The sequence below is a fragment of the Mustela nivalis genome (genome assembly GCF_964662115.1).
Source record: "Mustela nivalis genome assembly, chromosome: 11".
Taxonomy (NCBI): domain Eukaryota; kingdom Metazoa; phylum Chordata; class Mammalia; order Carnivora; family Mustelidae; genus Mustela; species Mustela nivalis.
Window position 1 is genome coordinate 46,100,163 of NC_139030.1, and position 13,240 is coordinate 46,113,402.

Sequence of the window (13,240 nt, forward strand, 5' to 3'; positions counted from 1 at the left end):
TCTTCTGCTCTCCCTCAAATAATAAAATCTTAAAAACAACAACAAACCATGGTTAACGCCAAAAATGTTCCCAACAGCCATCAATTTTCCAAACTCCCCCAAATTTAACCTTCCCAATTACCTCCCTAAAAATGGGTTGAATTAGAATTTGGGTTAAGATTCCCAAGTTTATTAGCATACCTGTTCCTTCTGTATCTATCCAGAACACCAGTTTGTGTAACTTCATATAGTTTCATCTTTCCCGAATATGTGGGAGTGAACAGGATTTCTGAGATAAGCCTAGAGCATATGTCCGTAAACCTACAGTGAATTGCCAGATCGTCAACATTTTAGGCTTTGTGGGCCATAGTGCCATTTGCTTTTTTTTTTTTTTAACAACTTTCTAAAAATATAATACTTGGTACAAGTGCCATGTGAATTCAGCTATGGTAGGATCTGACCCACAGGCTAGAGTTTGCCAATTCTGGTCTAAACTGGATTATGAGAGCTTTTAGACCATGCTTTTTTTTTTGTCTTTTGCTTTTCTCAGTCCTGGAACAGGCCTCGAGGTACAGCATGCCTTAGATATTCAAATGGTTGATAAAATCAAGCCAGGTATTGTGATTTCACAATACCTGGCTTGATTTTGGGTTAGCAAATGGTGAAGGAAAACAGTATTATAAAACCTCATGAGCTTTTATTATTTTCTATCTTGGGATGTAGCTGTCTCGGCTGATTTTCTGATCACAGCTACGGTTGGTTATATCACCAAGCTAGGTCCTGTTCAAAAGAGCTGGATCTTGACCTCCAGAAACTTATGTCAAAAGGTAGATATGGTCTTTTGTTTAAATACGAGGGAAAAAAATAGGAGTCAATCCAGTAACAATGAGTATTAAAGAATAAAAAAAAAGCAGACAAGCTAGAATAGAATGTTTTATTATCAAAATAAAAAAAACTTTGTATAAAAGCATTACAAATCAAAAGCTCTATTTACATTTATTGATTCAATGTCCAATTAGGCACCAAACACTGAAACCACACAGCGAAAGGCTGCACATGCAAAGAAAATGGACACACAAACACTTAAGATTCTGCCTCTACCAAACGGTTTGATTAATGCAAAAGGAGAGGGGTGTGGGGCACAACTCTTGATACCTGCCCAGAAAACTAAAAGGGCAGAGATGTCAAGTTAACTAACTGTGGAAAGTCACCCAGTTCTAAAAAGGCACTTCTCATTGTTATAAAAGTGCTTAGAAGCTGAACATGAACCCTGTGCCTAGTTTATAACTTCAAGAAAGCAAACACTGCCAAGACTAGGAGTAGTAAGTAGACTTGTATCACTATTAATTTTCCACGCAAAACGATCAGGAATTACTTTGAAACACCTTACATATAACCAAAATAAACTTGGCAAACTATTGTTATGCTGAAGTTTTACAGCATGAATTCAAGCCAGCCTATTCCTGAAGCCTCACTCTCCTAACTCCCTGGGATGTCTTTTCTACAATGATTTTGAATAGAGCCCTGCCCTTGGACCTTGGGGGTGGTAACTGCGAGATCCAGATGCATCACTTAACCTTGTAGTGGAAGAAAGCAGCAGCAACTACGTCTCACCCAGGACAACTTGTACAAGAAGCACAAAACATGGAATAGTCTCATGAGAGGCATCCAAAGTAATGTACTCCACTTTCCAACAATTACCCAATTTTTCCACATGGTTTTAAGACTTGTGTGCCTTGATTCCGTTAAAAAAACATCAACTAGTGTGAACGCTAAATCTAAAATTATACTGCTTTCTCGTAAACAAGTTAGAGGGCTGTTCTCTGGAATTCAATAGATGTAGTTAGCTAACATTACTACTGTGTTTCTAAGTGCTTGGTTTTATGGGTGGATTCCAGGGCTATTTTGATGCCAATTAAATCAAACATGCTTTCCTATAATTGCCATTTAAAGAGAATTCGGAAACAAAATGGTGGGAGAGAACCACTGGAAAGAAAGGGGGATGGTATGGGGTGTGTTGGGGGGAAGCAAAGGAGGAACTGCAGAAGGGCGAAGTATAGCTAGCGATATACCTCAGTGATGCTCAGAGACACGTGGGTCTAATGAGATTAACTTGATTTGCATTTCCTATAAAACTGATCATCAAAATTCTTAACTCGCGGGTTGCAATCACGTGACTAAACCAGTAACTTTAGGAAGATCGGCGCAGTAAAAGGTGGAGAGTGGATCTTCCAAATGCTATGCTTGCATTTCGAATTCCTGTTTCAGACTGAAAGAGAGAAGGAACAGGTCAGGATATGGTTTTCAACCTAAGAAATTTCTTTGAAAAGCCAAATTCAGTTTTCAAAATGTTTTCCTTGAGCTACAGTATATACAGTTAAGTGCACACATCTGAAGCATACAATGGGCATTTTCACGCATACGTCACCACCACCCAGAGGAAGACAGAAAACATTTCCAACATTCGAAGACTCCCAGTATGCCCCTGTCCGGTCAAAACCTGCAGTCCTCACCACCTGGAGACAACCACTGCTCTCACTTCTTACATCTTTTTATTAAGACACACACATGAATGTACGATTTCGGTGGGGAAGAGAGAAAAGCCGGCCGTTTACCTTTTCAAGTAAGCGTGCACATTCCCAAAGCCATGGTATTTGGCTAGATACACGAGGACCCCGGTCGCACACCGCCCGTCTCGCTGCCGGCAGAAACTGCAGTTGCAGATCCTGCGGCAAGGCGGGCAGTGCCAGTTCTGAAGAATTGTGAAAACGCACAGTTAAATCCAGTCTTACTTTCCTCCCCTTACTTATCCATTCTTATTTAAACTCTAAAAGAGGCATCATCAATTGCATTAAAAAAAAAATTTTTTTTAAAGTAACAGTGAAAAGCTTAATAGGATTAATTTCCATTAGTCCTCCTGATACTTCTTAGGAAATCCAGCAGAGGTTACACAGCAACTAGCAGGGGTAGAGTCAATTTCCCTTGAATGGCCGGGTCCCAACCATGCACTCCGAGGGGGGCGGGGGACCTCATACTTATCCAGCACTAACACTATGAATTCATCAGCCTCCCCTGAAACGTGCACCCCAAAACAATAAGGGCTCCATCCTTTCCCTGTTAACCTTTTTGGCCCTTTCTACTCATGGCTGACCTTCAAGCCCACAGGACCACCCTTCAGGGCACCTACTGGATCCAGCAGAGCATCCTTGACCTCTTCACCGTAGCGGTTTCGAAGGCAGGGACCACAGAATTGGCCTCGAACACCCCAGCACTCTGGGTTTCTGCAGTTTGTTTTGGTATCAATAGTTTTTTGGCGGCATTGATGACAAGTGGATCCCTACAAATAGGGAAAGAAGATGGGAAAAAAGAACAGAACACCGCTTTCTGTATAGAAAAATGACATAAAGAATATCCTTCTTTGTATATGGGGTCTTGACAATTAGTCCTTCAATCCTATGTCAAATTATATACACATGGGTATGCCAACGGCAGGAAAAATAAATCAAGTATGGTGATTTCATTCAGTCGGCAGATGCAGCAGTTAATATTATCAAAATTAGTTTTCTGCAAGAAAATATCTTTTGCAAAAAACCATACCCAAATCTTTATTTTTAGCACACCATGATATCCTAGCACTTGTGTATGTAGACACATACACAGTAAATAGATATTGAATCCATTTCTAAATTAAAAGATCAAATACTACCAAAGGCTTATTAAGCAAATACTACTCCTGCAGACTAAGAGATGTGTATCCCAAGGATGCTAAAAATACTCTCCTTATGTGAAAAAACACACAGGAATAGTATCCCATATGCTAAGACCTTTAACATTAGCAACACTCTAAGGATAGAAGCTATCTTTTCTCTCACAGATGTTCATGTTCACAGATGAAACGTATAGAGCTTTGTACCAATGAACGGTTATAGATCTTCTCCCGAGAGTTGTTGCAGATGTTCTCCAGCTCTTCCTCTGTGATTTCTTCCACGGGGCGAATTATATGCGGAAGGGTCATGGATCCGGCACGACGACTTCTGGGCATGTCCTCTTCCTGCATGACAAAAATCACAGAATGGTGCCCCTACTGGCTCTTTCCAGCTCTGAATCCCAGATACAGGATCTGTAATTTCTTCACAAAGAATTCAACCTAGAAATCTTTCTGAGAGCTTATGGAGAAGGAGCAAGTTGTTAAGTTTACTAAAGATAATGGGACACCATGGAAAGAGAAGCTGAAGAAAAGCTTTGGCCACTTAAAAATAAAATCTTGAAATCAAAGTTGCAGGGGGTGCGGCGCCTGGGTGGCTCAGTTGGTAGAGCATGTGACTCTTGATCTTGGGGTTATAAATTTGAGCCCCATGTTGGATGCAGAGAGTACTTAAAATTAAAATCTTAAAAAAAAAAAAAAAAAAAAAGCAAGCAAGCTTTGATCTTCTCACCCACTAATAATACACAAATAAGTTATAGGACATTAACAATTCTGAATGATTTGAGAAGGTTTATAACAGGTCATCTGGTTTTGAGGCTGTGTGGGTCCTTGTGTTGTGTGTTGGATACTGGGCCAACAGAAGAGCAAGCATAAAATGTGGAAAACTCACATCCATGTAGCTGTCCATGGTTTTCCTCTTCCTCACCAGCATGTACTTATCCTCCTCCTCTTCCTCTTCCTCCTCTGTGGGTAGAGCACTAAGGGACCCAAGGATCCGGGACCTTGATCTGGTAAGAGGACGAGCTCTTCGTTCAGGGTTTCTCCTGGAAGCAACACCTGGGAATGTACGCCTGCGCGGTGTCTTTGACTGCTAAGTAAAACACATGTGATGCAACCCATTTAATCCAGAATGAAGAGAAGTGGCACCTTCTCCTTAAAAACATTTTTATTTAAGTAAAACGAGAGCTCCATTTACTAATCCTCTGTCCTTTCCATAATGCACGGAAAGTGAGCCCCGAAATGATACAGCTGTTGTAATTCTGCTAACACCAAGCCATTCCTCTCAGACTGAGAGATGATCCTTTTATTCCTCCACTTAAGAACAGATCTCATTTTCCAAAAAAACCCCAAAAAACAAAACAAAAAAAAAACCTTTCTACAATGGCACAAGAGAGAGCCCTGAAACATACTCAATATTTCTACATGGCACAAGAGAGAAATATATGTATGGTTTTCCTTCTTCCGTTCCTTGCTTGCCTCTTTCCTTCTCCTCAGGGAGAGGTGGGGAAAGGAATTCTTCCCTGTTGTACCACAGCAGACACATCCATCTCCCCTTAGTTGTACCAGCTAAATTCCTCAGAAGATAATCACATATATTAGGCCATGACGTGTTTAAAAAATTGTCTTTTCCTTTTTTATCTCTCATGCTCAGTTATTAAAAACCTCTATTATTACTTATCTACCATGTAGAAGGAATATCCTAATGCGGGATACAGAAAAAAAAAAAAAAAATTCAGTCTTTACTCCCTGCCCTTGAGGGGCTTAGTCCCAGTAGGGAAGGAGAGAAATAGCCAGACAAAAAAAAGAGTTAAACTCTAAAAAAGAGTTTAAAAAGTTTAAAAGTTTAAAAAATTAAAGTTAAAAAGTTTAAAAGATTAAGCTCTGCAGAAGCATGGCTTGGAGAGGCCACACCGGCCCTAGCTTGCACAGAAGAGGTCCCAGAGATCTGTTAAGTTTTCTCTACTTCTTTGTCTGGAGGACTACACAAAATAAGGAAACTGGATTTGAAAATAATAAATCTAGGGGTGCCTAGGTGGCTCAGGTGGTTAAGCGGCTGCCTTCAGCTGGAGTCCTAGGATGGAGCCTGGGCCTTGGGCTCCCTGCACAGCAGGGAGTCAGCTTCTCACTCTCCTCTACTCCTTCTCCTGCTCAGTGTTCTCTCTCTCTCTCTCTCGTAAATACATAGAATCTTAAAATAAAATTAAAAAAATCTATCTTAGACCTGTCCAAAATACTGTAATATAAACAAGGATTTATACTTACTGTACTGGGGCGTGGGAGGGAACGCCTTCCAGGGAATGAGCCAGGGAAGCTTTCTAATTCTGACATTAGTTTTGCAAGCTATAAAGGGAGGAAATTCAACAGAAATTATTAGTTTAGAATAACTGCTAAAGAAAAAAGCAACTTCTGGAAATTATAGTAGCATGTCTTAAGTTTCTGATTTCACTTACACATCTACCAAGACTTTTGATAGATTAAAAAAGAGAAATTAATTTAGGAAAAGAAGCACATTTTAAAGCACACATTGTGAAGACTTCACAGTTACACTGAAAATAATTCTTAGAACATAGGTATGAGCAATGAGCAGCTTACAGAAAGGGTGGGAAGGGTTAGTGTTAGCACAAAGTCGGATACCTACCATTGCTTTGTTTTGCTTTATATTTAAAGCTCTTTTCTCCAAAAAATTCATTCCATTTTCATCTTCTGAATCAGAACTGGAATCAGTCACAGAATTCTCAGGGGGCTTGGAGGGCACTGCTCTTTTGTTGGTGGCTCCCCTGGTGTTTTGAGTTGGGAACTTCATGGCCACCCGGAGGGGTCCGGACCTTCGGCACTGGCTGCGGGTCCTATAGCCAGTGTGGTCTGGCTGCAGTCTCTAGTGAATCAGGAACAGTGCAGTCATTATCGACTTGTTGATTGTCGGACAGGCTGCACCACTGACTACAAAATCCCTTCTGAACAAAAGACACTGACAGCAAATAAATTTTAATGGAATACTTTAATAGTCAAGTTTAACTGACAGCTCTGGGCAACAAATCAGGAATTATAATAAATACAATAATCAGGGTAATTTAACTCCTTTAGCCTATCTGAGACACTCTTTATAAGCCATCTTCATAGCCCTTAGGTCAGTGGTTCTGAGTCTGTTTTGTTTGTTTGTTTTGTTAATGTGAAAATCCCAGCTCCCTTTTTAATTCAAAAATAGATCTCTCATTAAAAAAAAAAATGCCTATAAAAACAAGCATGGTTCTCCCACAAACATGGTTTCAGTGCTTGGCATTAAATATGTTAAAGGTGCCTCAGTGCTCTAATCTACTCTTTAGAAAATTTGCAGCAAATAAGCCTAACATGAAATTCACCATTTTAACCATTTGTAACTGGCAGTTCAGTAGCATGAAGGGCATTTGCACTGTTGTACAACCATCACCACCATCGATCCCCAGGACTTTTTCATCTTCCCAAAACTCTGCACCCATTCAACACGAACTCCCCACTCCCCCCAACCTCTGGCAACCACCATTCTACTTTCTGTCTCTATGAATTTGACTACTTGAGGTAACTCTCTAATCTACTTACTATAAATTTAAAACTTAAAAGTGTTTGAGATTCCCAAAGTCAAGTGGGATTCCATCATTAAAAATATAGTAAAATTAGCCATCAGGGAAAAGTGAATCAGAATCACAAGATACTGCTTCATTACCCACTAGTGGAGCTGAATCAATAGCAAGTATGGCAAGGATGTAGAGAACCTGGAACCACATACACTGCTGGTAGGAATGTACAAGGTGCAGCTGAAGACAGCCTGTCAGTTCGTTAAAAGGCCAGAGTTACCACGGGACTCATTCGTACATATACTCCGAGAGTATTATGTCCACACAAAAACTTCTGTGTGAATGTTCATAGCAGTGCTTTTTCACAATAGCCAAAAGGTGCAAACAACCCCAAAACCCATCAATTGATGAAGACGATAAATAAAATTTCGTACATTCACGAACTATTATTTAGCAATAAAAAGATATTAGGTACTAGCACCTGCCACAACATGGAAGAACCTTGGAAATCTCCCATGAAGTCAAAGAAGTCAGTTACAGAAGACTGCATAGTATATGGTTTCATTCCTATGAAGTGTCCAGAATAGAAAATCTATCATGGCAGCAGACAGACTGGTGGTTGTCCATTGTTGACTGAGGGTACTGGGAAAGGATGAGAAGTGAATGCTGATGGGGGAAAGGGTTTTCTGGGGAGCTGATGAAAATATTCTAAATTGATCGTGGTGATGGCTGAAAAAAAAAATTGATTGAGAAAAGAAAATAGATCACCCATAAAATCCCAGAAATGGAATAGCCACTGGATTTTTTTTTTTTAAACATTCAAACATGTCTAAAACCTGCACAATTTCTAGTATTCTTCATGTACTTTTAGTGTGCCTGATGAGGAAAAAATGACAAAACTTTTATGGGTTCTTAAGACTTTGAATCGATTGGTATCTTATTAATTAAAACAAACAGCATCTACAAAGAATGGAAATAGTGCCCAGAAATGACTCAGGCTAGTGGGATGTAAGACCTAAACAATGTTTAGGTCACATGCAGACGTACAGATCAGCCCCTGCAAGGACTCCAGTCTGCACTGCTTTGGACCACCATCCCTTTTTAGACAGGCAATGCTACATTACCACCAAGTCAGACGGTGATAAACACTCCTTGGCCAGATGCTCCCACTTATGGCAGCATCGTTGTGGTCCCTGGGACTGGCTCCCCATCAGACCAGTGAGCTGAAGAGCATACACTGACTGTTAAGTTGACACACTGCTTCCTTTGTTGAGACAGTCCCGCTAACCAGAGTCTGCAGAACTAAATAGTATGCTCAGGGAGAGCGGGACCAAGATGCAGCAGCAGCAGCAGTGGCCTGAGCAGAACAGCAGAGGTTAAAGGTAAAGCAGCGTGCACAAGAAAAGGCAGCCAAGGAGCACAGGTGAAAGCAAGAAGGACCCTGTCATTCCGTGCACTTGAACTCCTGAAAATGAGTCATCACAAGTTTTTCTGAATGAGGTCTAGGTCCACCACAGGAACCAGCATTTACCAAAGGCCTGCTCCAGGCTGAGCCAATACTGGGCTGGGCACTGGAACTTAAAACAGGAATATAGCTAATCTTGAGGACATATGGGATTCCCGTCAATCAGGCTAGATTTCTGTGGCAACAGAAATCTGGAGTTTGGCCAATTTTCTCTTCCCAGTTCCCAAGAATTTCAGAGCCTACAAAATGTTCAAGCTTTACAAGTAGGACTACATTAGTAAAAACCATTGTAGGACATAAAGAAGAAAACAACTCTTAAAATTTTAAAAAGGTCAACAAAATCTTCTGGCATGACTAAAATGAAAATTATGAGAAAAAAAAAATTTTTAACCAAGTATGTCATGCCTGTAAATGTACCGTACTTCTTGACATGGGTTCTCAAACTCACCATTCCATCCTGTATCTCACTCTCTGAGAAACCGCAAAATGATTCATCGTCAGAGTCGGCATGAAAAATACTGGCCAGTTCTTTAGTGACATCTGGCCTTGATTTCTGTAAAAATCCGCAATGGTCTAATACATCTTGCACCTCACTTTCTGAAAAGCCGCAGAAAGATTCATTATCAGAGTCCTCATAAAAAACATTTGCCAGTTCTTCACTGATATCTGACCTGAATTTAGGTTTCTGTAAAATAAATAAATAAATGTGGTTGTGCATTTTTTCCCCTTTTTCAAGAACCAATTTTCCATAAACCGTGCAGAGAGCAAATCACATTTACAAGTGCACTACAAGAGAACAGCTTTTGTTACAAAGAAAAATGGTTCAGAGGTTTACAAATGATTTCTGAGTTGTTATGGCAAATCATCAGGCATGTTAGGTTAGGCGACATTTCAAAAAGATAGAATAAGTAGCTAATCTACCTCCAACAATTACTACCTAGAACCACAGCAAAAAGTGAAATGAAATTACAATGCATACTGTATTTTCCAGCGGCTGTATAGAAATGCAGGCAAAAAGCAAGCGGTTTTAATCACGCACAAAGCATTTGGGGCACTGTGGGCACTGCAGACTCAATTCTGTTTATTCTCAGGCAGCACTTACCGTGTTTGCAAAATTATCAGAAGCAAAGCTGTCACAACTGTCATCAGAGGATGATGATGTTTCCATGGAAATCAACTTCACATATCTAAATTTCTTTACATTCTTCTTTACTCCGTGATCCTTTTGCTGCAAGTGAAAATGGCAATGCTATTAAGTCGGGCGCTTACTACACTAACTGAAGACATCATTTTTGAGTTTAGTAGTTCAAACAACAGAGTAGATATATCCATTTCTTATACCCTACATAGTAAAAGGAGGATTTGCAAATGCTATAAAAATATTTTCAAAACCTGGTAAAATCTTAAAAGGGGACCCCTTTGAAGGAATTATTGTTAATTGATGTCCTTAAGGACATCAATTCAATTAAACATCTATAGAACTACCTCACTGCCCACCTCTCTTCCCACCAAGCAGAATGTGTGATATGGAGTTCCCAAGGGGTTTAATACCAACCTCCTAAAACCTGCCTATTAAGAAGATTAGATTGGACTTCCAAAAGGAAATTTCAAAAGTACAAAATGGTAGAGTGATTTCTCTCCCTCAGCCAAAAATCAAGCTAATGAGGTCTTTTTATATAAGCTTTGGGCTGTGTACTGTGATGCTAATTTCCCAAACTACAAAAACTGGCTAGCACCTCTACTTCAAGATGGCAGGCTTTCAAGCTGGTTCTGCTCTAACCAAGAGGGGTATAGTGATTTCAGCAAAGGTCCTTACAAATCAAGTGAACAAACATACAAGGAGGCAAGTTAAGGGTCAAATAGCACTCTAAACCCAGGTAGAATGCCTGATTCCACCTCAGCATTCTACCAGCCCGGCATGACATTCAGCTCTTTCTGAAGTCTCCTTGCTATACCACTCTTTTAAGTTTTTAGAAGTCCTTCTGTAAGTCACAAATTACTCCTAGGTTACTTGTTCATAAGCACCAAACAGCCTGGCTTTGCTCATCAGAAAATGCAATTAGCATCTATCTCAAGATAAAGACAGCAATTTCTGGCATTTCTTAACATTTAATGAGACCTATGTGTTTTTAGTTCCTGTGTTTTAATTTTCTTAAATACAGTCACACAATAGAAATGACTCCTCATACTGAAAACTTTGAAAGACATGCTCTGCTATGGGCCCCACAAAATAAAGCCAAGATGTGAGGTGTCAGGTGGAAAGCACATACTCGACCTTCCTCCTACACTTAACACTATGCACTTGATTTCAATCTCTTGCAAATAAAATGATCATGTCTTTTGTCCTTTTAGAAAGGCAGAAAAATGTGACGTAGGTAATGCTATCACCTATTAAAAGGGCTCTCACAAGCACCCCATTTTCCAGGTGAGGAAATTCAAGGATCCAGGGAGGTGAAACAGAGTGCCCGAGATGACACAGCTGGAAGGAGAATCCAATTCTGTAATCTCCTAGGACATCAATGATCCTTGCACAACTGGAGCAATTTACTTATCAATCTACCTACAAGCAGTCAGAGGCCCAGGACAGCCTCAAGGGAGGCAGTCTACTGGAAGTTGACAGGAAAACATAGCTGGGCTTTAATACGTTAGCACATGGCAAGAGTTAGTTAGCAGGCAAATGCATGTTTTAGAGGAAAAGACGTAGGAAAAGGCAAATGGTCATGGTTGAGATTAACTTCTCTGGCAGGAAGGTAATAACTAATACCACTAAGCAGGTGTTTTATTCGTGCCAGGCACTAAGCATGTTTTCACATTACGTTTAATTCCTTGCAAGAAAGGTGCTATCATTATTCCCACCTAACAAACGGGGAAGCTGAGGCGTGAGGGGTTAAGTGGACTACTCCTAACAGGATGCCCCAAACTGGAGCCCAGGCACGTCAGATTCCAAGTCCTGTTACACAAGGCTTTCTCCAACCTAAAAGCCAATGCCGGGTTACACCCAAGCGCTATTTCTCTGAAGCCACGCCCCCAGCACGCCCCACCCCCCCCACTGGAACCACAGCCTCCCCACGTGTGTCACTCTTTATTTATTTTAAGCAGGTCACACTCTTCCTTTCCACCCAACCCCCATCTTCTAACATCTCCTGGAGTAGACCCTACGTTTCAGTTTCCGTTAGAGCAAAATGTAACGTTCCATTCAGGGCAACGTCCTGCAGCTGCGAGTAAGGCTGGTGGGTGGAGTGGGAAACGAGCAAATGGTCTGCGAACAGTTTGGACCACCGGGTCCTTCAAATGCCCTTCATCGCCGCCCAGAACTAGAGATGCCTACCCTCCATGGGCGCACCCAAGTCCTAAAGAGACCATTTTGCGAGACCTTTAAACTTCAAGCCCACCGATCCTCAGCGGTTAGAAAGCCGAAGCTAGTGCGGCAGGCGCAAAATCCCGCCGGGAGCGCTTCCAAAGCGCGCCCCCCCCCCCGCCCCAGTGCGCTAGGTGTTGCCGCAGCGAGCCACGCACCCGCCCGCAAGCTGCACGCTGGAAAGGGCTGCAAGGCTGCAGGGCAAAGCCCCCAGGGAGCAGGGCAGGAGGCGCTCCCCTACACCCGGGCTCCGGCCGGCAGACACAATGGGGGACCAGCCAGCTCCAGCCGCTGTCCGGCCCAGAGCACACGTGCACTTCAGGCGCACGTGGCTTCGGGTTCCCGGGAGTGCCAACCCACCTGAAAACTGCTCAAATCTCCGACCGCCAGCGCGCCTGGGGCGCACGCCCAGCGGGGTCAGCCCCGGGCTCCGAATTACGCGAAATGCATAAAATCTGGGGCTTGCCTACAGGGGCGCCGCCCAGGACCGCCACCGGTGGATAAGGAGCACTCGGTCCGCGGAGTTAGAAGGACTTGGCCCGCGCCCAGCACCCACCGCACCCGCCCCTCGGATTCAGCAGCCTAGCGCTTACCCGCACGCGCCGAGCGTCCATGCTGGCGGCTGGCGCCCAGGCCGGCGCTCTGGGACTGGAGAGCGAAGCACCGCGAGCCGCGGTCCCGCAGAGCCGAAGAAGCCGGAGCTGCAGCAGGCGGGGCGCGCAGACCCGGGCCCGGAGGGGCGGGGCTCTGGCCGGCTTTCCCGCGTTGGGGCGCAGGTCCTGCAAGCTGTGGTAACCTCCAGCCCCGGCGCGAGACCCTCTCCGCACCGGGGAAAAAAGCGACCCCCAAAATATTGTAGCCTCAAGTCGCAGCCTTGGAGTACCCTAAAGTCCGTCTTAGAAAAGCAGCGCTTTGGGGGCTCTAGGACGTTCTTTTTACGTGGCTGCACGGTCCTGAGCGAATGGCGCGAAAGCGGTTCGTATTGCCCCGGGGTTAGCAGGCTGATTTGCATGAATTCCCGGGCTGGGAGTGGAAAAGTCGAGTTGCGGGCTAATGGAGAGCAGCGCCCGAGAGTCTTGCGGGTTTATCACTGTCCTTGCGGCGTGCGGTGTACATTATTCAACATAAAAATCCAGAATTAAGCACGAATTCCCCCCTTTATTAGTCCAGTCAATGTCCCT

General features: G+C 42.8%; 1 protein-coding gene and 1 long non-coding RNA gene across 5 annotated transcripts in view; one reads left to right on the top strand and one right to left on the bottom strand.

Moving 5' to 3' along the window:
* Nucleotides 1-899: 899 nt before the first annotated feature.
* On the bottom strand, nt 900-13,019 carry CDCA7 (cell division cycle associated 7). 4 transcript variants are annotated; one of them, XM_082689630.1, is made up of 10 exons: nt 12,653-12,798; nt 9,804-9,929; nt 9,150-9,386; nt 6,324-6,560; nt 5,948-6,025; nt 4,575-4,772; nt 3,893-4,030; nt 3,167-3,316; nt 2,595-2,731; nt 900-2,248 (listed from the first exon to the last, which is right to left on the bottom strand). In XM_082689630.1, the coding sequence occupies exons 1-10, from the start codon at nt 12,671-12,673 to the stop codon at nt 2,218-2,220; spliced, it is 1,353 nt and encodes a 450-aa protein (XP_082545756.1). In that variant the 5' UTR covers nt 12,674-12,798; the 3' UTR covers nt 900-2,217. The 4 variants fall into 4 exon arrangements, with proteins under 4 accessions (XP_082545756.1, XP_082545755.1, XP_082545757.1 ...); XM_082689629.1 differs by having other exon boundaries at nt 4,575-4,775; XM_082689631.1 differs by lacking the exon at nt 9,150-9,386 and having other exon boundaries at nt 4,575-4,775; nt 12,653-13,019.
* Nucleotides 12,180-13,240, top strand: part of LOC309843809 — a 62,239-nt gene continuing 61,178 nt past the window's right edge. The window contains exon 1 of the long non-coding RNA XR_014300354.1: nt 12,180-13,034. This is a non-coding gene — a long non-coding RNA (uncharacterized lncRNA). The remainder of the gene's footprint in view (nt 13,035-13,240) is intronic.

Coding starts and splice junctions, on each gene's coding strand:
- CDCA7 (XM_082689629.1), bottom strand. CDS start 12,673: ATGGACGCTCGGCGCGTGCGG. Junction 6,561..9,149: donor GTGAGATACAGGATGGAATG/GTGAGTTTGAGA, acceptor CTGATTCACTAG/AGACTGCAGCCAGACCACAC. Junction 3,317..3,892: donor AGATCTATAACCGTTCATTG/GTACAAAGCTCT, acceptor CCCTATTTGTAG/GGATCCACTTGTCATCAATG.